The sequence below is a fragment of the Argiope bruennichi genome, chromosome X2, assembly GCF_947563725.1.
Source record: "Argiope bruennichi chromosome X2, qqArgBrue1.1, whole genome shotgun sequence".
In the NCBI taxonomy this organism is placed as follows: Eukaryota; Metazoa; Arthropoda; class Arachnida; order Araneae; family Araneidae; genus Argiope; species Argiope bruennichi.
This window is the reverse complement of record NC_079163.1, coordinates 87,365,607-87,381,617: the sequence shown is the minus strand read 5'-3', so window position 1 is coordinate 87,381,617 and position 16,011 is coordinate 87,365,607. Positions and strand designations below refer to the sequence as shown.

At 27.5% G+C, this 16,011-nt stretch overlaps 1 protein-coding gene across 1 annotated transcript in view; it reads left to right on the top strand.

Annotated features, from left to right (window-relative positions):
* LOC129960283 (neurabin-1-like) overlaps window positions 1-15,208 on the top strand; it is a 65,503-nt gene extending 50,295 nt beyond the window's left edge. The window contains exons 17-21 of the mRNA XM_056073587.1: window positions 128-290; window positions 586-882; window positions 2,119-2,204; window positions 3,990-4,172; window positions 5,386-15,208. Of these exons, the coding sequence (XP_055929562.1) occupies window positions 128-290; window positions 586-882; window positions 2,119-2,204; window positions 3,990-4,172; window positions 5,386-5,541 (885 nt within the window). The 3' untranslated portion in view covers window positions 5,542-15,208. The remainder of the gene's footprint in view (window positions 1-127; window positions 291-585; window positions 883-2,118; window positions 2,205-3,989; window positions 4,173-5,385) is intronic.
* The last annotated feature ends 803 nt before the right edge of the window (window positions 15,209-16,011 follow it).

Below are 16,011 nucleotides of genomic sequence, written 5' to 3'. Positions count from 1 at the left end.
TTTTCTTTTCTCTTATGTGTCCAAAAGCCATTAAATATTTCTATTCTCAGAAATTCTAAATTTTAAAAAAGTATTTTAAATGGAAAATGAAATTTTTGAAGGAAACAACCAAGTATTCTATTTTCAGGACTCTAAGATATTTGAGCCAGAAAATAATACTCACGTTGATGAACCCTTCCCCAGTGTTGCCAGCCTGAAGAGCAAATTTGAAACTGGATTTTCTCCACAAATGAGATCTATCTCATTTGCTGAAGAAATTAAAGTTGCTGTTTTAGAGTGGAATTCCAAAGGTAAAATTTTTTCTGAATTTTTTTTAACAGAATTTCTCTAAGTGATAATTTGAATTACAGCTTATGAAATTAGTTGTAAAAATTAAGCATCATGATCATCGGTTTTTTTTATGCACTTGTATGATGCTTACATTTTTCAAACTAAGCTCATTTGAATTGCTAGATGTGTTTTAGAATAGTTAATTAATGTGTAGAGTATTCAGTTTAAAAAGTATTCAATAATAAAAATTATACTAAATGCTTAGATAAATTATGGCTGCATTTTACAGTAATATTATTAATAATTTTTTTTCAGTTGGTGGATCAAGTGAGAATAATTTAACTAGAAGTCCTCAAAGCTTAGATAATTTAGAACAAGTAATATCAAATGGCAGCTTAGATGAAAAGTTTATTGAGCAGCATCAAGTAGTACCTCCTAGTTATCAGCATGCAACTGGCGAAAATTTTGGTTACCCTAATTTCCAACCCTTATCTCCAGTTGGATATAGAGATGAAGAATCATCTCCTCTTGCAGCCAGTACACCACCACCTGTTGAAATTCCCCCAAAGAAAAGAAATATGATACAAGGCGATCGATTATCTGCAAGCCTAGGTATGATATAAATAAATCTGTATGTAATGATTATAGCTGGGTAAAATGTTTTTCAATGCAAATCATATAATGTATTTGCAAGTCTAAGAGTCTGTTTGACTTGAATGTTGCAAAATTGTTCTTGCTGTTCAAATATTATTGCTATGATAACATATAATTTAACTTAAATTGCTTTTAAATATATGAAAAACTGATTTCAATGCATCGTTTGCAGTTCATAGGAATTTTGTAAATATATTAGTTCTTTTCTGAGTTGTAAAAAATGTTAAGAAGAATATTGGGAATTACACCTTTGACTATGATTATTATCTAGTGAACATAATATTTTTATTTTAAGTGTACAGCTTTATATATTTCTTGTACAAGATCCATTGATATTGCATTAAATTCTTTGAATTTTTTTAACATTTAACCAACATTTTCGTTTTTACTTGGTAAATTAGTATTTATTTTTTGAAGCTACTTAAAGATTTTTAAGGACAATTCTTTTAATTTTGAATTCTAATCAGAATACAAAGTAGACTTCTTAAGCCAGCACTTTGCTCTCTAATCTTTCACATTGTACAACTAGTAAGATATTTGACCTTTGAATAGTGGATCATACAGTTTTGAGACACAACTTCATAATAAGGTGACTTAGTGGTATTCTCAAATTCTGTGCTTGTCATTTTCACCCATAATGGAATCACAACTTCCATGCAGGTCTACCATATTCATTAAATTTGCACATTAACCATAATACATTAAGCAACCTTCATCTGCTGTGATTTGCAAATTTTGAGAGCGAGTGCTGGTTTATGCTGTTCTTGTGATCTGACCAAGATTGAAAATATGGGTCTGTATCAAAATAATGCTCTTGATATTTTAAAATATAATGTTCAAACTAAGTAAATAAAGAACTATGAATAGTTTTTATGTTCATCAAGCCCATGCATTGGACTAAGTTATGCAGATCTCTTACCATAAAGTGCAGACTGCCGTTAATCCATTTTGCCTTCATTTGTTCTTAAAATTTCTTAATTCTTAATAGAAGAGTGAATTTTTTTATGTTTATACATGCTATATAAAATATTTTTTTTATCGTCTTCAATAGTTGCAATTGCTGTTTATTTGAGGTGAGTATTTAAAATTCAATCGATTGTCAGAAAGGTGTTTACTTTGGCATGAGTTCTAGGAAATTAGTTTATTTTCTCGTCAACTACATATTTTGAGGCTCTGAATATATTTTTTCCCCAGATGGTTCCAGGGAAGATTTAATGAAAGAAATGAAACCTAATTTTCTGGCTCCTCAAAATTCATCTGTCTTACCACCTCGAGTACCTGTAAGTCAAAAGAATATTTGTATAACTTGAATTTTAAAATTTTCTTGCTATATCTTATTTTTTAGATCTAAATAATCATTTTTCAGAAACAGAAGTTTTGCCTTTTTACCAGAGTTGCTTTGTTAACAAATATATATATATATATATATATAGTTCCTTCTTTTTCAACTAGTGGCCTTAGATAGATTTCATTTTTTTTTATTAATGGAAACAGAAGAGGAACATGGGTAACTCTCTTCTGTGTGGAATATTTTTTGGTATCATTATTTAACAGACCTTTTGAAACTGCTTGATCTGAAAGCATTGATGAATTAAACAGAGTAATGGTTTGTAATTAGCAGATTTTAAAAGAAATGTGGAAAATAAAAAAGGGGGGGGGGGTCACCCATAGAACTGTATTTTTCTTTCTGTCGAATGTTTGCATAAAACATCATTGCTAGTTTTTGCTAAATTTCAGCATCTATATTACTATAATATAGAAGCTGATTTTATAATAAAAATTATACAATTAAATATCATTGTTTTTAAGCTTAAATTTTTTCAGAAAATATATTTATAGTTTTCCCTTCATTTAATTTTGAAATTTTCCTTCATTTTGAGAAACTGATGTTTAGTGTTTCTGCCCTCTTCAATATAGGTTAATTCAGCAACCATAAAACTTTAAAATTTGATATTTTTCAAGCAAATGAAGAAATGCACAAATTTCACAAATCTTTTCTTTGAATTTAATTGGAGATAGTAAATAAAATTTGATTTTATTCGTTGCAAAAGCAAAATATATTGCGAACATGTTTTACGATTTAAACCACAAGATGATTCTACAGTTCATGGAGCAATGGGTTGCATAGGATAAGAAATCATTTGGAATGATTATTTACAAATATTCAGTTTGTAGTCCTTCATTTAGAATTTCTGCAATCAGATGAAGTGCCGCATTCTTGTTCTTGGCGTATTTAGATGAAAGGATGCTTTTTTGCTTTCTTCGTAATAATTGCAATAGGAGAATTATGGCTGTTTTATTCTGCAATAGATTTCATGTTTTCGGTATACCAATTTGTCTATTAATCTAAATAAATGATGAAATAATGCTTTACTAAAAATTACTGTATGGCATATCAATTGTGACATTTTAGTTTTTATTGAATTTAATTTTTTACAAATTTCCTTGTTTTCTAAAAATCAGTTTAAAAAATATTTACGATAAAAGTTCTCTGAGGGAATTTTTACAATAATGGATAGCTTATAATATTATTTGTTTCAGTTCATTAAAGTTTTTCTATGGAATAATTCCCCATAATTTAGACTCTGAAACAATATTTAGAAATTTAGAATCTTATAATAACAACAACAACAACAAATGCTAATAATGTGTTAAATGTATATATATGTTCAAGAATTCTTTTTTTATGGTCTTTTGGAATACTTCTGTCTTAATTTTACTCTATTTCACATTCTTATTTCGTCATATAAACAAAGACTGAGTTTTTCTAGATGTATATTTGTTTGATCAAAGGAATAAAGAAACCTTGTATTTCAAACAGTGAAATTCTGTATATAAATAGAAGTGCTTGATTTGGAAATTTTGCTGTTTTATTACATTTTCATAAATCTGCATTTCAAATTTGTTGCTGTATCTATTATTGCATATTAACATTCCCATTTGTTGTTTATTAGGGTAATGATATATTATGTTGTCGTTTAGCATCTGGGGAATTTATTTTTGAATCTTAAAGGAATTTCAAAATTTACTGCATTAATTTGTTGCTATTTTATTTTCGTGATTAGGAGCGAAGTAGCAGCCGTGATCGCCGTCCAAACAATTGGCAGGGAAGACCTGTTCACTTGTGGACCACAACACAAGTAGGCCAGTGGCTCATGGTTTTAGGATTGGAACAATACATTAAAACCTTTCAAGCTCATGAAATAACTGGCATACATCTTCTTAATCTCGACAGTACAAAACTTAAAGTGTGTACTTTTTATTTCCTTCAGTTATTATAAAATTTTTGTTTTATTTAATGTGAATAATCTAAAACTTATGTTATGTATTCTCTTACTTAACATTACTGCAAATTAGAGTATGTTATTACTGAAATAAAATGTTTCTATTTTCTTATCAAACAAATAATGTATTTCTTTTAATCAAAGATGTTGTTACATTTTAGTTTTTTTGTGATAATTTAGATTAGTGTAATTTAAATTTCCAAACTTGTTGAACGCTTATTTTTTAAGCATCAAATATCATTAATTAGTTGTTAGTAGATAAATTTATTGTGACCAATTAAAAAAATTGGTTTAGATTTAAACAAAAATATTTCATTCTCCGCGTACTGTGCTATATTTGATAGTTTAAATACCCATAGGACATTTCAACTTGAGACCTGTATGATTTTTAAAATTTTTTTTCTTAACTGCACGAGATTTAAAATTAGTGTTATCACATGGTTTAAATATTTTACTTATATTAAATATTTTAAAACAGTGGTTTGAATTAAAATTTCTGTATCATATGGTTTAAAATCTTCTTCATAATATAGTTTTCTACCCTTTTTAGGTTTAAAACGTTTTACAAATTGAAATTATTTTAAGGGTATAACTTTAAGGGTACAAGGGTACGATTTTTATATCTCAGACTTTTGTTTTTTTAAATATCTTTCTACGTTATAGATTATTGTATATCTTTTCTTCATAACAGCTTTCCACTTAAACGGTAGCAGAGGTAATTTCCGATTCTTACATCATTCCGTTAATTCTGACTCTTATTATTTTATTTCATCTGTCTTTGAGGGGATAAATTTTCTATTTCCCATTAATATCCTGTTAAATCTTCTTTTATAATACAAGAGAAATATTTGAAAATTATTTGAAAGTTTAGATTTAGTTTCGGTTATCATGCTACCATTTTTCTTTATTCCAAGATCAAGTTATTGTAAAATGATGAAATCATGCATTTTTTTATATTTAAAAAATATAAAAAATGCAATCAAGTAAAAATAATGTCTAGTATTGTAAATATAATCATAACTTTGAATTAAAATTTTAAAATTCATGAAATTAAAAAAAAAGAGATTAATGTTATTGCAGAAATCTGGAGAAAAATTGTGAATTTGACATTATTTTTTTTTTTTTTTAAATTTCTGCTAAACATGATTAAATTTTCTGAATATTTTCCTTTGTACAGGCAATTGGTGTGAACAGCAGTAGTGACAGATCAGTAATCAAGAAAAAAGTGAAAGAAATGAAAGCATTGCTGGAGAAAGAAAGGAAAGCTCATGAGAAAGAACAGAAGGCTTTAGAAAAGCTACAAAAAAAGGCCGAAAAAGCACGTAAGAAATGACTGAGAAAGGTTAAAAAAAATTGTGCAAAAGTATTTAACTTAGCTGCAACTTCCTGTAAAAGTGCCAAAAACTGCTCCATTTCTTCTGAATGATTTGTGCAACTGAAAGTTATATTACCTTAGCATTTAATTGCTGTTCAATGGCAGAGTAATTTTATTATTTTTTTTACATGATACTTGATTGCAGTCATATTAGTTTTGTTGGAAGATTTAAAAATTATTTTTGTTAAATTTTTAGCATTTTTTAAAGCATTTGTTATGTTTTACTTATTTGCAGTATCTTATTTTTATTTGTAAATAGTAAAAGATGTAATTAGAGCTCGTGGATAAAATTATTACGAGCATTTTATAACTCTTTTATATATTTATACACTAGTGATTGTGTAGTAAATATACACTGAAATATATGTTCGCGTTCTTTGTATTTTGCTTGTGATATTTATTCAGTCATTTGCCTGCTGTAAAGTATTTTAGGGTGTATCCTTTCAACCATAAAAGGCATTTAACAATCGCGTAACTTTATTGAAAGGCATGGAATTACAGGACCAGTTAATGCTATTTTATATAGATGCAAACTGTGTGAAGACATTGATTTATGTCTGAATTATCAGTTTGGATTTTGTTTTGAGTACTTAAATTTGCGATTTTTACTTGCGAATTTTTAATGAAAGAATGCATTTACATTTATATCTTGATTATTATTTATATTTCCGAAAAATTTAACTTTGACTTTAGTATGTGCAATTTTCTTTCTTTTTATTTTTTTATTTCGTTGTTATCTTTAAGAGAAAGCTTTTAATAAGATTTTTTTTTTCATTTTGTGATTATATGCTTTTGATTTTAGAGTGTCTTATATTTAGATTTTTTTTGCTTCCGATTTTATGTGATTTACTTTTAGTTTCCAATTCTATATTGGAAATAGTTCGTGCATTTCGCTTTCAAAAAGTCAAAATGTGTATATTGAAAACTGCAAAGCTTTATTTAAAATATAGTCAGAGGACACTGCCATTATACCTTATTTTTTTAATCCCATTTTCTGTGATCGATTTTGTTTTTTTTTTGCTTTAAACTTTAAAAGTAAAAAAGAAAATACTGTTAGTTTTTAGTCATCTGGAATGTATATATATTTCTTTGTGAAATTTGTTGAAGAGGCATTTAAGTAGATTAAGTAGTATTAAAAGGATTTCATTGCAATTGTGGTTAGTAAATTAACAGTATTTGGTTTTTCTTTTTGTGTATCAGATATTTGATATCTATACTTTTTTCAAACGGGGGAAGATATTCAGTTTATATTGTTTCTATTAGCATATGTACCTATAAAGCAAACCTATATTTCAATTCAAACATTGAAATTGATTATCAGCATTTATTTTGTTTTTAAAATTGTTAACATTATAATACGTATCCTTAAAACACTCATCTGTATTCATCATTTTCTCATTAAATTAACCATGTGTAATGTTTGAGAGTACATTAGTCTCAGTTATCTGACATAAATAGGAAATGCCATATTGGTTAAGGAAAGTTGTAACATAATAACTTTGGAAAATAAAAGAATGCTTTTATTTAAAATTTTTCATATTAAACAGCATCTTATTATGCATTATTGTTATTTTAAGATAAAAGGGAAGATTCATAACCAACAAACTAGTCAAGTGGGAAAAGCGTAAACATGATTGAACAATCTCTAAGATCAAAATAATTAATTTAGTTAAAAAAATATTTTTAAATGTAAGTTTCTTCATAGCAAACCATTCCCCCCCCCCCTTTCTTGCTGCTGTACCACGTCTTGAAAGTCACCACTTCTTTATTTGAGGCTTCTTCTTGCTTAGCGTATTTCAAGGTTATTTCAGCATTTTATCTTTCAGTATGAGTATTTCTAAAATGTCTAGCGTCACATGTCTATTCTTCCAGCTCATTCTCATTATTTTAGGAGATGAATTATTTCATCAGTTTCTAAAAGTCATGAAAAAACTTAATGAAGAATTAACATGACGCTCTATCACCGTGATCTAATTGATTTGAATCCGCCTATTGCATTCACCCTGGAGCCTTATCTTGATGTCCTACGAAAAGGAAAGTAAAAGTCCTAGTAAAAGTGAATTGAATGATTTTTAGATTATAATGTTTAGCTAATTCAGAACGATTTTGCTAAAATAGAATGTCAGCTGACTGAGACTTGTACAAAAGTGAACCATGACACCACGGTATTAACATTATTATGGTGTAGTGAATATTTCTGTATTGAATTAATTTTGGTTTTGTTTCTAATGAGATATATAAAAAAATGACACTAACTTTGTCTTGGTTATCTCCATATAGTAAAAAAATTATTTTTTCACAATGCGGAATAATTGTGTTGATAAGCATTGTGTCCCCCATCGAAAGCTGCATACAGATTGCACCCAAACAATTTTTGTGTTAACACCAATTTAAGCAAATGCACGTGAGATAACAGATATTTTTCTGTGCCATTTGACTTCTAATAAATTGTATATTAAACTGAGAATAATTGCTTGAAAGTGTCTGGAACCATCTAAATCCCAGGGATATTTAAAATCATTTTAATGTAAGCTTTATTCATTTTACTATTCTATGTGGTAAATTATTTTGAGGAATGATTATTTTGTGTTATATTTCCTATGTTTTGTGTAATTTTCTATCAAATTTATATTTCAAAATCTACGAAAATTAATTGGTGAAAGTGCCCTATGTGTATTATGAATTGTAGGAAGATGAAGTGTATTGCAATATCACAATCTTTGAAGTACTCATTTTTATGTTCCTATTCTTTTTCGTGAAGGAATTTAATTAAGTGATTTAAAATTAAAAAAAAATAAAAACCGGCGGCAATCTAAAAATCACACTCACAATATGTATGTATTTTGTGTATTTTAATATTTTTTGGAGCCATTTATTTATTTCTGAATGAAAATAGTTTCTTTTCTTGTAATTTAGATTCTTATGAATGTAATAAGTTAGAATTTATAATTTTGCTCATGGTAACACTATTATTTAATATTCCTAATTATTGCAGTTGACCATACAGCTTTATAAATTATCGCCATTGCTACCTGGAGAATTTTCGGAATTTTTTTTAACTGATAATAGATGCATTGATTAAGCAGTTGATTTCTGTTTTATGTTTGAAGAAAAATGGACTAAGAACATTCTAATATCGCAAAATTCTTCAATGTTGTTAGTTTTGATACATCTCTGAAAATGAGCAACTTCGGACGAGAATATGAACTTTGAAGCATACATAAATCTATGATTTTGTTCTATGTAATTTATTTCTATGACGAAGAAAAAAATTGCTTGAAATATTAATGAAATAATTTTGTAAAGTTTATAATATTTAGGCTATTAAATAAGATTGAGAGTAACTGCTTAAACCGTTTTGGGGGAAGTTATACCTATAAAGATAATGAATCTGTATATCTTGCATCTTTTTTTTAATCCAAAAAAATGCGATTACTGAACATTGCAATAATAGAAGATGGAGCCGTAGCACCAAAAATGGAACACATGTGTAATCACGGAAACACGGTATAGATAAGTCTAATTTTGATTTCAGTGACGGTTTTATTCATGGGATTCTTGGATTGCAGCTAGTGAGGATGCGCGAGACTGTTATAACTTCATGAGAGAATGGAATAAATTTCTTTGGCGGGACTAACAACATTCAATCCGCAGAAGCATCGCGGTGATGTTTAGTCATTCACACGTGAGTTTATTGAATGGTTTGTTTATTATTTAAGAATTTATGAGCTCATTAAGAGTGGATTAGAGAATTTTTTTAAACAATGCGTTGCTCAAAATCCGTATTTAATACAAATTGGACGGATAAAAATTTGAATCCTGACTTTGCTAAATGGGTTAGAGAAGTTCTACAAAATCCATTTGCTGTGTCATTTGTTGCCAAAATCCACTTGCTTTATAAGAAGATAATAATCTTAAGTAATATAAGAAAACATGTTCCTATTAGTAATGCCAGAAGAGGGAAACATACAAAATTGCGTGCAAGCTCAAGACAGGTCATAATTGATATTGAATTTTGTGTCTGAAAGAAATACAGAAGACGATGATAGGCCAAATCTGAAAAAGTCAAATTTAATGTTTTGAAAAGATGCCGATTTCGAACTTTTTAGTTCAAGAACAATAATTTATAGCTGAACTTTTATGGGCATTAAAATTTGTTACGTCGCATTCGTCCTTTAATGCATTCAGTGACGGAAATATTTTCACGCATGTTCATTAATAATGAAATAGCCAAAAAATGTACTTTAGATCGTAAAAAATTAAAAACATTTTTAAATCTTTAAAAAATGTAAATGCTTTGACGAAGCTTTGAACCGCATTTCACAAAAATATCAAATGGATCTTATTGTAAGATATTGGCATAAATCAACCAATAGAGTCTCCAGAAGATATTGGAATTCAGTATTTTTAAAGCATACTACTGCTCAAGAATTGGTTGGTAATTTTAAAGAAATTACATTAATTTACAAATTAGTATGGTTAGATCAAATGTAAATTTAAAATTTTAAAAATATGTCGAAGGAGAACTTATGTGCGAAAACGACTGTAAAATATTAGTTATAGTTTCTCGTGGACTAAATATCTATTGAGCATTTCAGTATGAACATATATCTACTCAATGGAAGGCAGATGTTATTCTTAGAGAAATTTGTAGAATATTTAAAGGTAAGAAAGCTAGACGTGCTGATTTCTTGGAAGTCACTGATTCTTTTGAATTTTCATTGAAATTTTGACAAAATGCCAGTGTTTGCAAAAGTACTTTAAAGGTATTTGACAACGTAAAGAAATACATAGATTTCAATTTAAAAAACTTTTTCTGGATCTACCACGGGTTATGCTATTCGTGCATTTGCTCTTATATTGCATATACGTACTGGGGAAACACAGATAATTTTTTTTTCTTTCTAAATTTGAGTGGCAATTCTGTTTGAAACAGATAATCAGCCAGAATTGACCAGCAACTAACAGAAAGAAATGAGACATCAAACTGGCTTGAAATAAACAACATGAAAAAAAGCTAAATTTCATAAAATAATGTATTCTGCCAAACGTAAACGTCGAGAAGTAAAATAATTATGGTAAAATTAATAAATTTATGCAAAAAAGGCTTGAGGTATTACAAATATTATTGAAGTATTACTCAAAGAATGAAACGGTCTCAAGAAGGATAAAATTCGATTAAAAGAATAAAGGGGGAAAAACCCACCGCTGAAATTTACGTTTCCACTGAAATGCAATGTCAAATGCGAAATAAAAGTGCAATCCCATAACTACATGATACTCAAAAGTACTCAAAATTAATCATTAAAATTTGATGGTGATCTGCTAATAGAAAAAAAAAAAGCATTGCTAAATGCAAAATTATATATATATAATATTCCTCAATAGAAGAAAAGAAATGTAACTCAGTGCTATCTGTATATGCTTTCATAAACGCTTAACGGTTTACTTGCATTCTTAATTCGCTAACATTAAGGGGAAAAAAACACACACACACCCAAATGCTAAAAGAGCGTTACTGGCATTTTTAGATAATTCTTATATAAAGAGATGATAATTTTTATTTTACATCTCATTTTTTCTTTCTGCTTCTGTAAGAATCGCGTTCTAGAATTGTTCAGATGAAGATTCTCTGCATTTTTTTTTTTGTGTTTTTTTTGTTTTATAAACTTGGAAAAAGTTTTCTTCTGCTTCAAGTTTTAATGACCCATTCTTTTAATGGAAGAGAAATTTGTATTATGAACCATGCTGTTGTTATCACCGCATTAAACGAATAATTTATTCATCATTTTTTTTTTTTGTTATACCTTTGTTGAAGTCTGGAAATATACTCGTATTATTTGTAATGTATATGAGGAGAAGTTACTATGGTATTTATCATTAACTTTTTAAAAAAATTTTTATCAGCAAATTGTTTCCTCTTTTTATGAAAATCTCCATTGCCTAGAAAATATTTATCATGAACTTTTTAAAAAATTTTTATCAGCATATTGTTTCCTCTTTTTATGAAAATTTCCATTGCCTAGAAAAATTCTTTTGAATGGGGTTTAATAAAGACAACAAAATTTACTACAGTGATGATTGTGGTAATTTTCTTAATGAGTCCGTTGATCATTGTTGATTGCTCATTATATAAAATATATATGTTTCTGTGCATGTATCTTAAATTTTGATCTGCTTTCGAATTTTCTTCTCTTATATATATATATATATAACGGGAGAAATTTTAAATGCTTTCTACAAGAGTGACAAGTTTTTCACAGTATTATAAACATTTTTTAAGTTATTATTGTTAAGTTATTATTGCATCGAATATCAAACGAGCATTCACAACAATATGCTTTATTAGACCTATCAAATGAAAATATTATAATTTAACTAACAATAGCATTATAAATATAATAATGATAAATATAGAAAGACAAATTATATTTGAATGATAAAAGAAATTTGAATGTGCAACTTAATCAAATAGTGAGTGAGTATATAAATGTTTTGACAGAAACTGGTTGATTAACCATAATGTGCCAACTAAAATAAATGTGAAGCCACTTTTAATCAAAAAAATGTATTGAAATATTGCTAATTAAGTTCCTTTAAATTATATTCAATTCATTTATGGCATATATTTTTTCTGCATGATCCTGCATAGTGAGTAAAATGAACAGTTTTATTTCCAATCACCAATGTTCTTAGATACTTATATTTGTATGTTATTTAAACAGCTGTAAATAATATATATAAGTAAAATCTTTTTGATGATTATCTATTTCCTTGTATAAAATATACTTTTTATATTAAGTGAAAATGGAAAGGATTAAAATTTCTTTATAGATATATTAAATTTTAGATGCTAATTTAAAGAATTTCCTATAAAAAAGAATTATGAAAGAACCATATATGACCATCATCCAAAATGAGGGAATTGGTTGAGCGTAGTGTAAAAGTATATATGTCGGAGATAAAAAAAATAATAATTTCTTTGGAATTTTTCTGCCATGAAATAATATTAACGAACAAAACACTTTGAAGAAGGAGACAAATTTCTCACTTAATAGTTTAGTTGTGAACTGGATGTTTTCTCTTTAGAACTATTCTTAATAATAGCATAATATTTTTCATAAAGTACATGATGACTCAGCTTTCAATTTGAAAAGTGCATATAATTTTAATTATTATGAGCCTTAAAATATTTGAAATTAGCGAGAAAATCTTTCGAGTAATAGAAAAATGTTTTGTTTGAATTGATATCAGAATTTTTGGGATGTTGTTATTCGTTTCTCTCAGTTTTTAAAAAAACTTTTGCAGTCTGTATTTATAGCTGAAAATCGGGAGGGTTCTCCTTCAAATGGCTCCTATACTTCTCTAATATATGCTGATTTTTTTGCTTATCTTTGTTAGAAAAAGAAGAAAATACAAGGGATTTTGGAAAAATATTTCATCCTGCTAACAGATTTCGTGTATAGTTTGATATGCATTTATTATTTGAGTGTGAAAACCACATTTTCAATTCCATTTGCCAAGCTGTTTGCGCTTTTGACCTGCTTTATTCGTATACCAAGGATAAACAGGCAAGTAGGCAATCTACCTAAGTATAGATTTGATCTAAAATTTTTGACTGATCGACAATTTTAATGCTAAGACTCTATGTCGAATTTCAGTCATCTAGCTTATTGTTTTTTTAGTGCATTATTCACATACATATAGACAGGCAGACATATTTCCAGTTGTATGCGACTCGAAATTTGATACGGACCTACAATTTGGGTGTAAAGACTTCGCAACCAAATTTTATACGTATAGATCATTGCATTTCATGATTGTTGTGACACCATTCTTAAACATGCTTCGGAATTATGGACTGTGAGAAGTTAAAAAATAAATAAATAAAGATTTATAAAAATCTCGATATCGAATATTTTGACGATTGAAATACTTTCTCTTTGTATTCGAGACGGTAAAAATATCTGCTCAGGTTAAGAAAAAATTATTTAATCTTCAAGAAAGATATAATTTAAATATCATTTCAAAATTAAATAATTTGAACTGTTGTGTTTTGTTGCAATTTCATATAATAAAACGGAAAACTGTATTAATGCTCTCGTGTTGGCATATCATTAACTCCCTACTGAATCAGTTGGTACTGATTATTCCTGAATAATGTCCCTTTTAAATTTTTTTACTTTATCTCGTATGTTTTAATATGTAAATTTTATAACAGATGACTACAATCAGTTAATTATGTTTATCCAAAAATGTGTTATATTTTATTGAAATCGAAAGGGGATAAATTAACATTGGTCTTGAAATAATTAATTAAATATTACAATTTTATTTTTATGTGTACGTATTTTTGCCATATTTGAAAGTTGTAATAGTTGTAAAATCTATCTGATTTATCCTATTAAATATTTTTATGAATTGTGTCGCTCGTTTGTGGTATTATCTTCACCCAAAAGAATGCGGTTTGTTGTTTTATGGCAAGACTACTTTTTTAAACTACGATTTAATTGTGTCTCTTTACCTCATTGATTATCTTGATTAAATCTTTTTTTTTTAGCATTTTAAATGTAATTTGTTAACATTATGATCGTCACGAAGTAAGTGGGATGAACCTCATGAAGACAGTAAATATGAAACCTGAAAAAAGGGTATTAATAATCAATTGTTTATTAAAAAGTCACCTGCTAGATTCCTTGTATGCATGAATAATGTTAAAACATTTTTTAAAAAAATTCTATTTTATTGCTAGTTTGAATAAAATGAGTTCTTCGAAGAATTTCACTAGTAGCTAATTTTTCCCTCTCCTGGTAGCTAGCTGTCAGTTTTCTGATTGTAAACTTGTGAAGTGTTTGAAAAAAAAATGTGAGAGTGAATTGCTGTAATTATCATGAAAAAAATGTAGATGTGTATGTGTCTAGGCAGTATTATGTGGATGTATATCACATCATTTATTAATGCCAAATGAATTTTCTGTTGCTTTACTTCGTTTTAATATTCCTTTTTTAAAATTCTGTTTTCTGCGTTATTGCATTTTCATCTTTTTTTTTTTTGCCACTTGTCATTAATTCATCTATGCATTGTGATATCTTTTTACTTATTCTAGTGAATGACTGTAATCATGAAAATTTGTTTGAGTGAAAACAGTTTATCAGTTAGTGTTGTAAAAATTATAGTGTAGAATTTTCTAACTGAATTGATTTGTTCTACTTGTATGATCTTATACGTATAGTATTTATTTCATGAGTTGTAAATTGTAGAAGAGAGAATCATATTGATAATTTTTGAAGAAATTAGTTCTTGTGCTTTTTAATGGTAATCCAAATTGTCTCCTTAGCATAAAATAGACATCTGTTTAAATTTTTTCCACTTTTTGTAATATTTTTTGAAATGAATCAATTGAACCTCAAACATTTAGATTCCATTCTGTGTATACTCATACATATTAGATCGTTTATAATGTGAATTGTTAACTGTACACTTCTCTCCATTTGTTCCGATTCTAAAGAATTTTGTTACATATTGCAATGTGTGTTTGTAAATAAATTTGAATTTTTTATGTGAATTATTGCTAGCTGCTTCTTTAAAACAAAAAATGCTATATTTGTGATTTTATTTACATATTTCCAAGGATTTTTTTCTATTTTGAAAAATAAAGTATTAAAGGAAAGCGAAATTTTCAAAAAAGTATTCATAAAAATAGAATGAAAATCATGATGTCTCATTGTGAATTTTATATTGAAGAAAATTTAGTAGTTATTTGTATATTGTGCTTCTTTTTATATAAAAAAATGTGATTTTCTTCAAATCTTCGACTATTTTAAAGAAATTACTGATTCTTTGTAATATTGCTGATTTAAATACAGTTGTCACAAGATTCTGGATGTGATTAATTGATTGAAATAAATAGGCTTTTCTGAAAGATTATTTTTGGATTTATCGATAATCGTGGTGCAAATAGAAATGGTTGAGAATAAACTAGAAAAAATATATCCTCTAGAATTTCCTATTCATACGAAATAATTTACTGAGGTTACTGACATTATGAGATCCTTGTTATTATTAAAAATGCTACTGGTATAAAACGCCGTCAAATGGTCTAAACAAACATGTAAATCGATTTGAGACTGTTGAATTGAAAATCTTAAAATTTTAGGCTCAGAATTTAATTTACCGATTAATTTTGGTGTTTTATTTAATTAATCCACTTGTTACTTATTTTTCAAACTAGTTATTATAAAAGATGGAACGAACCGTATTTATTATTTAAAAAATTAAGGGAGGAGAAAAGAAGATAAATCGATTTATTCGTGTTTTTTAGCCGTTACCTTCTGAAGCTACTTTATTAAAATATTTCCACTTTCCTTTACTACTGCTGAGAATTTTAAAAAAATATAACAAAGCAGTATGATGCATCAATTAAAATGT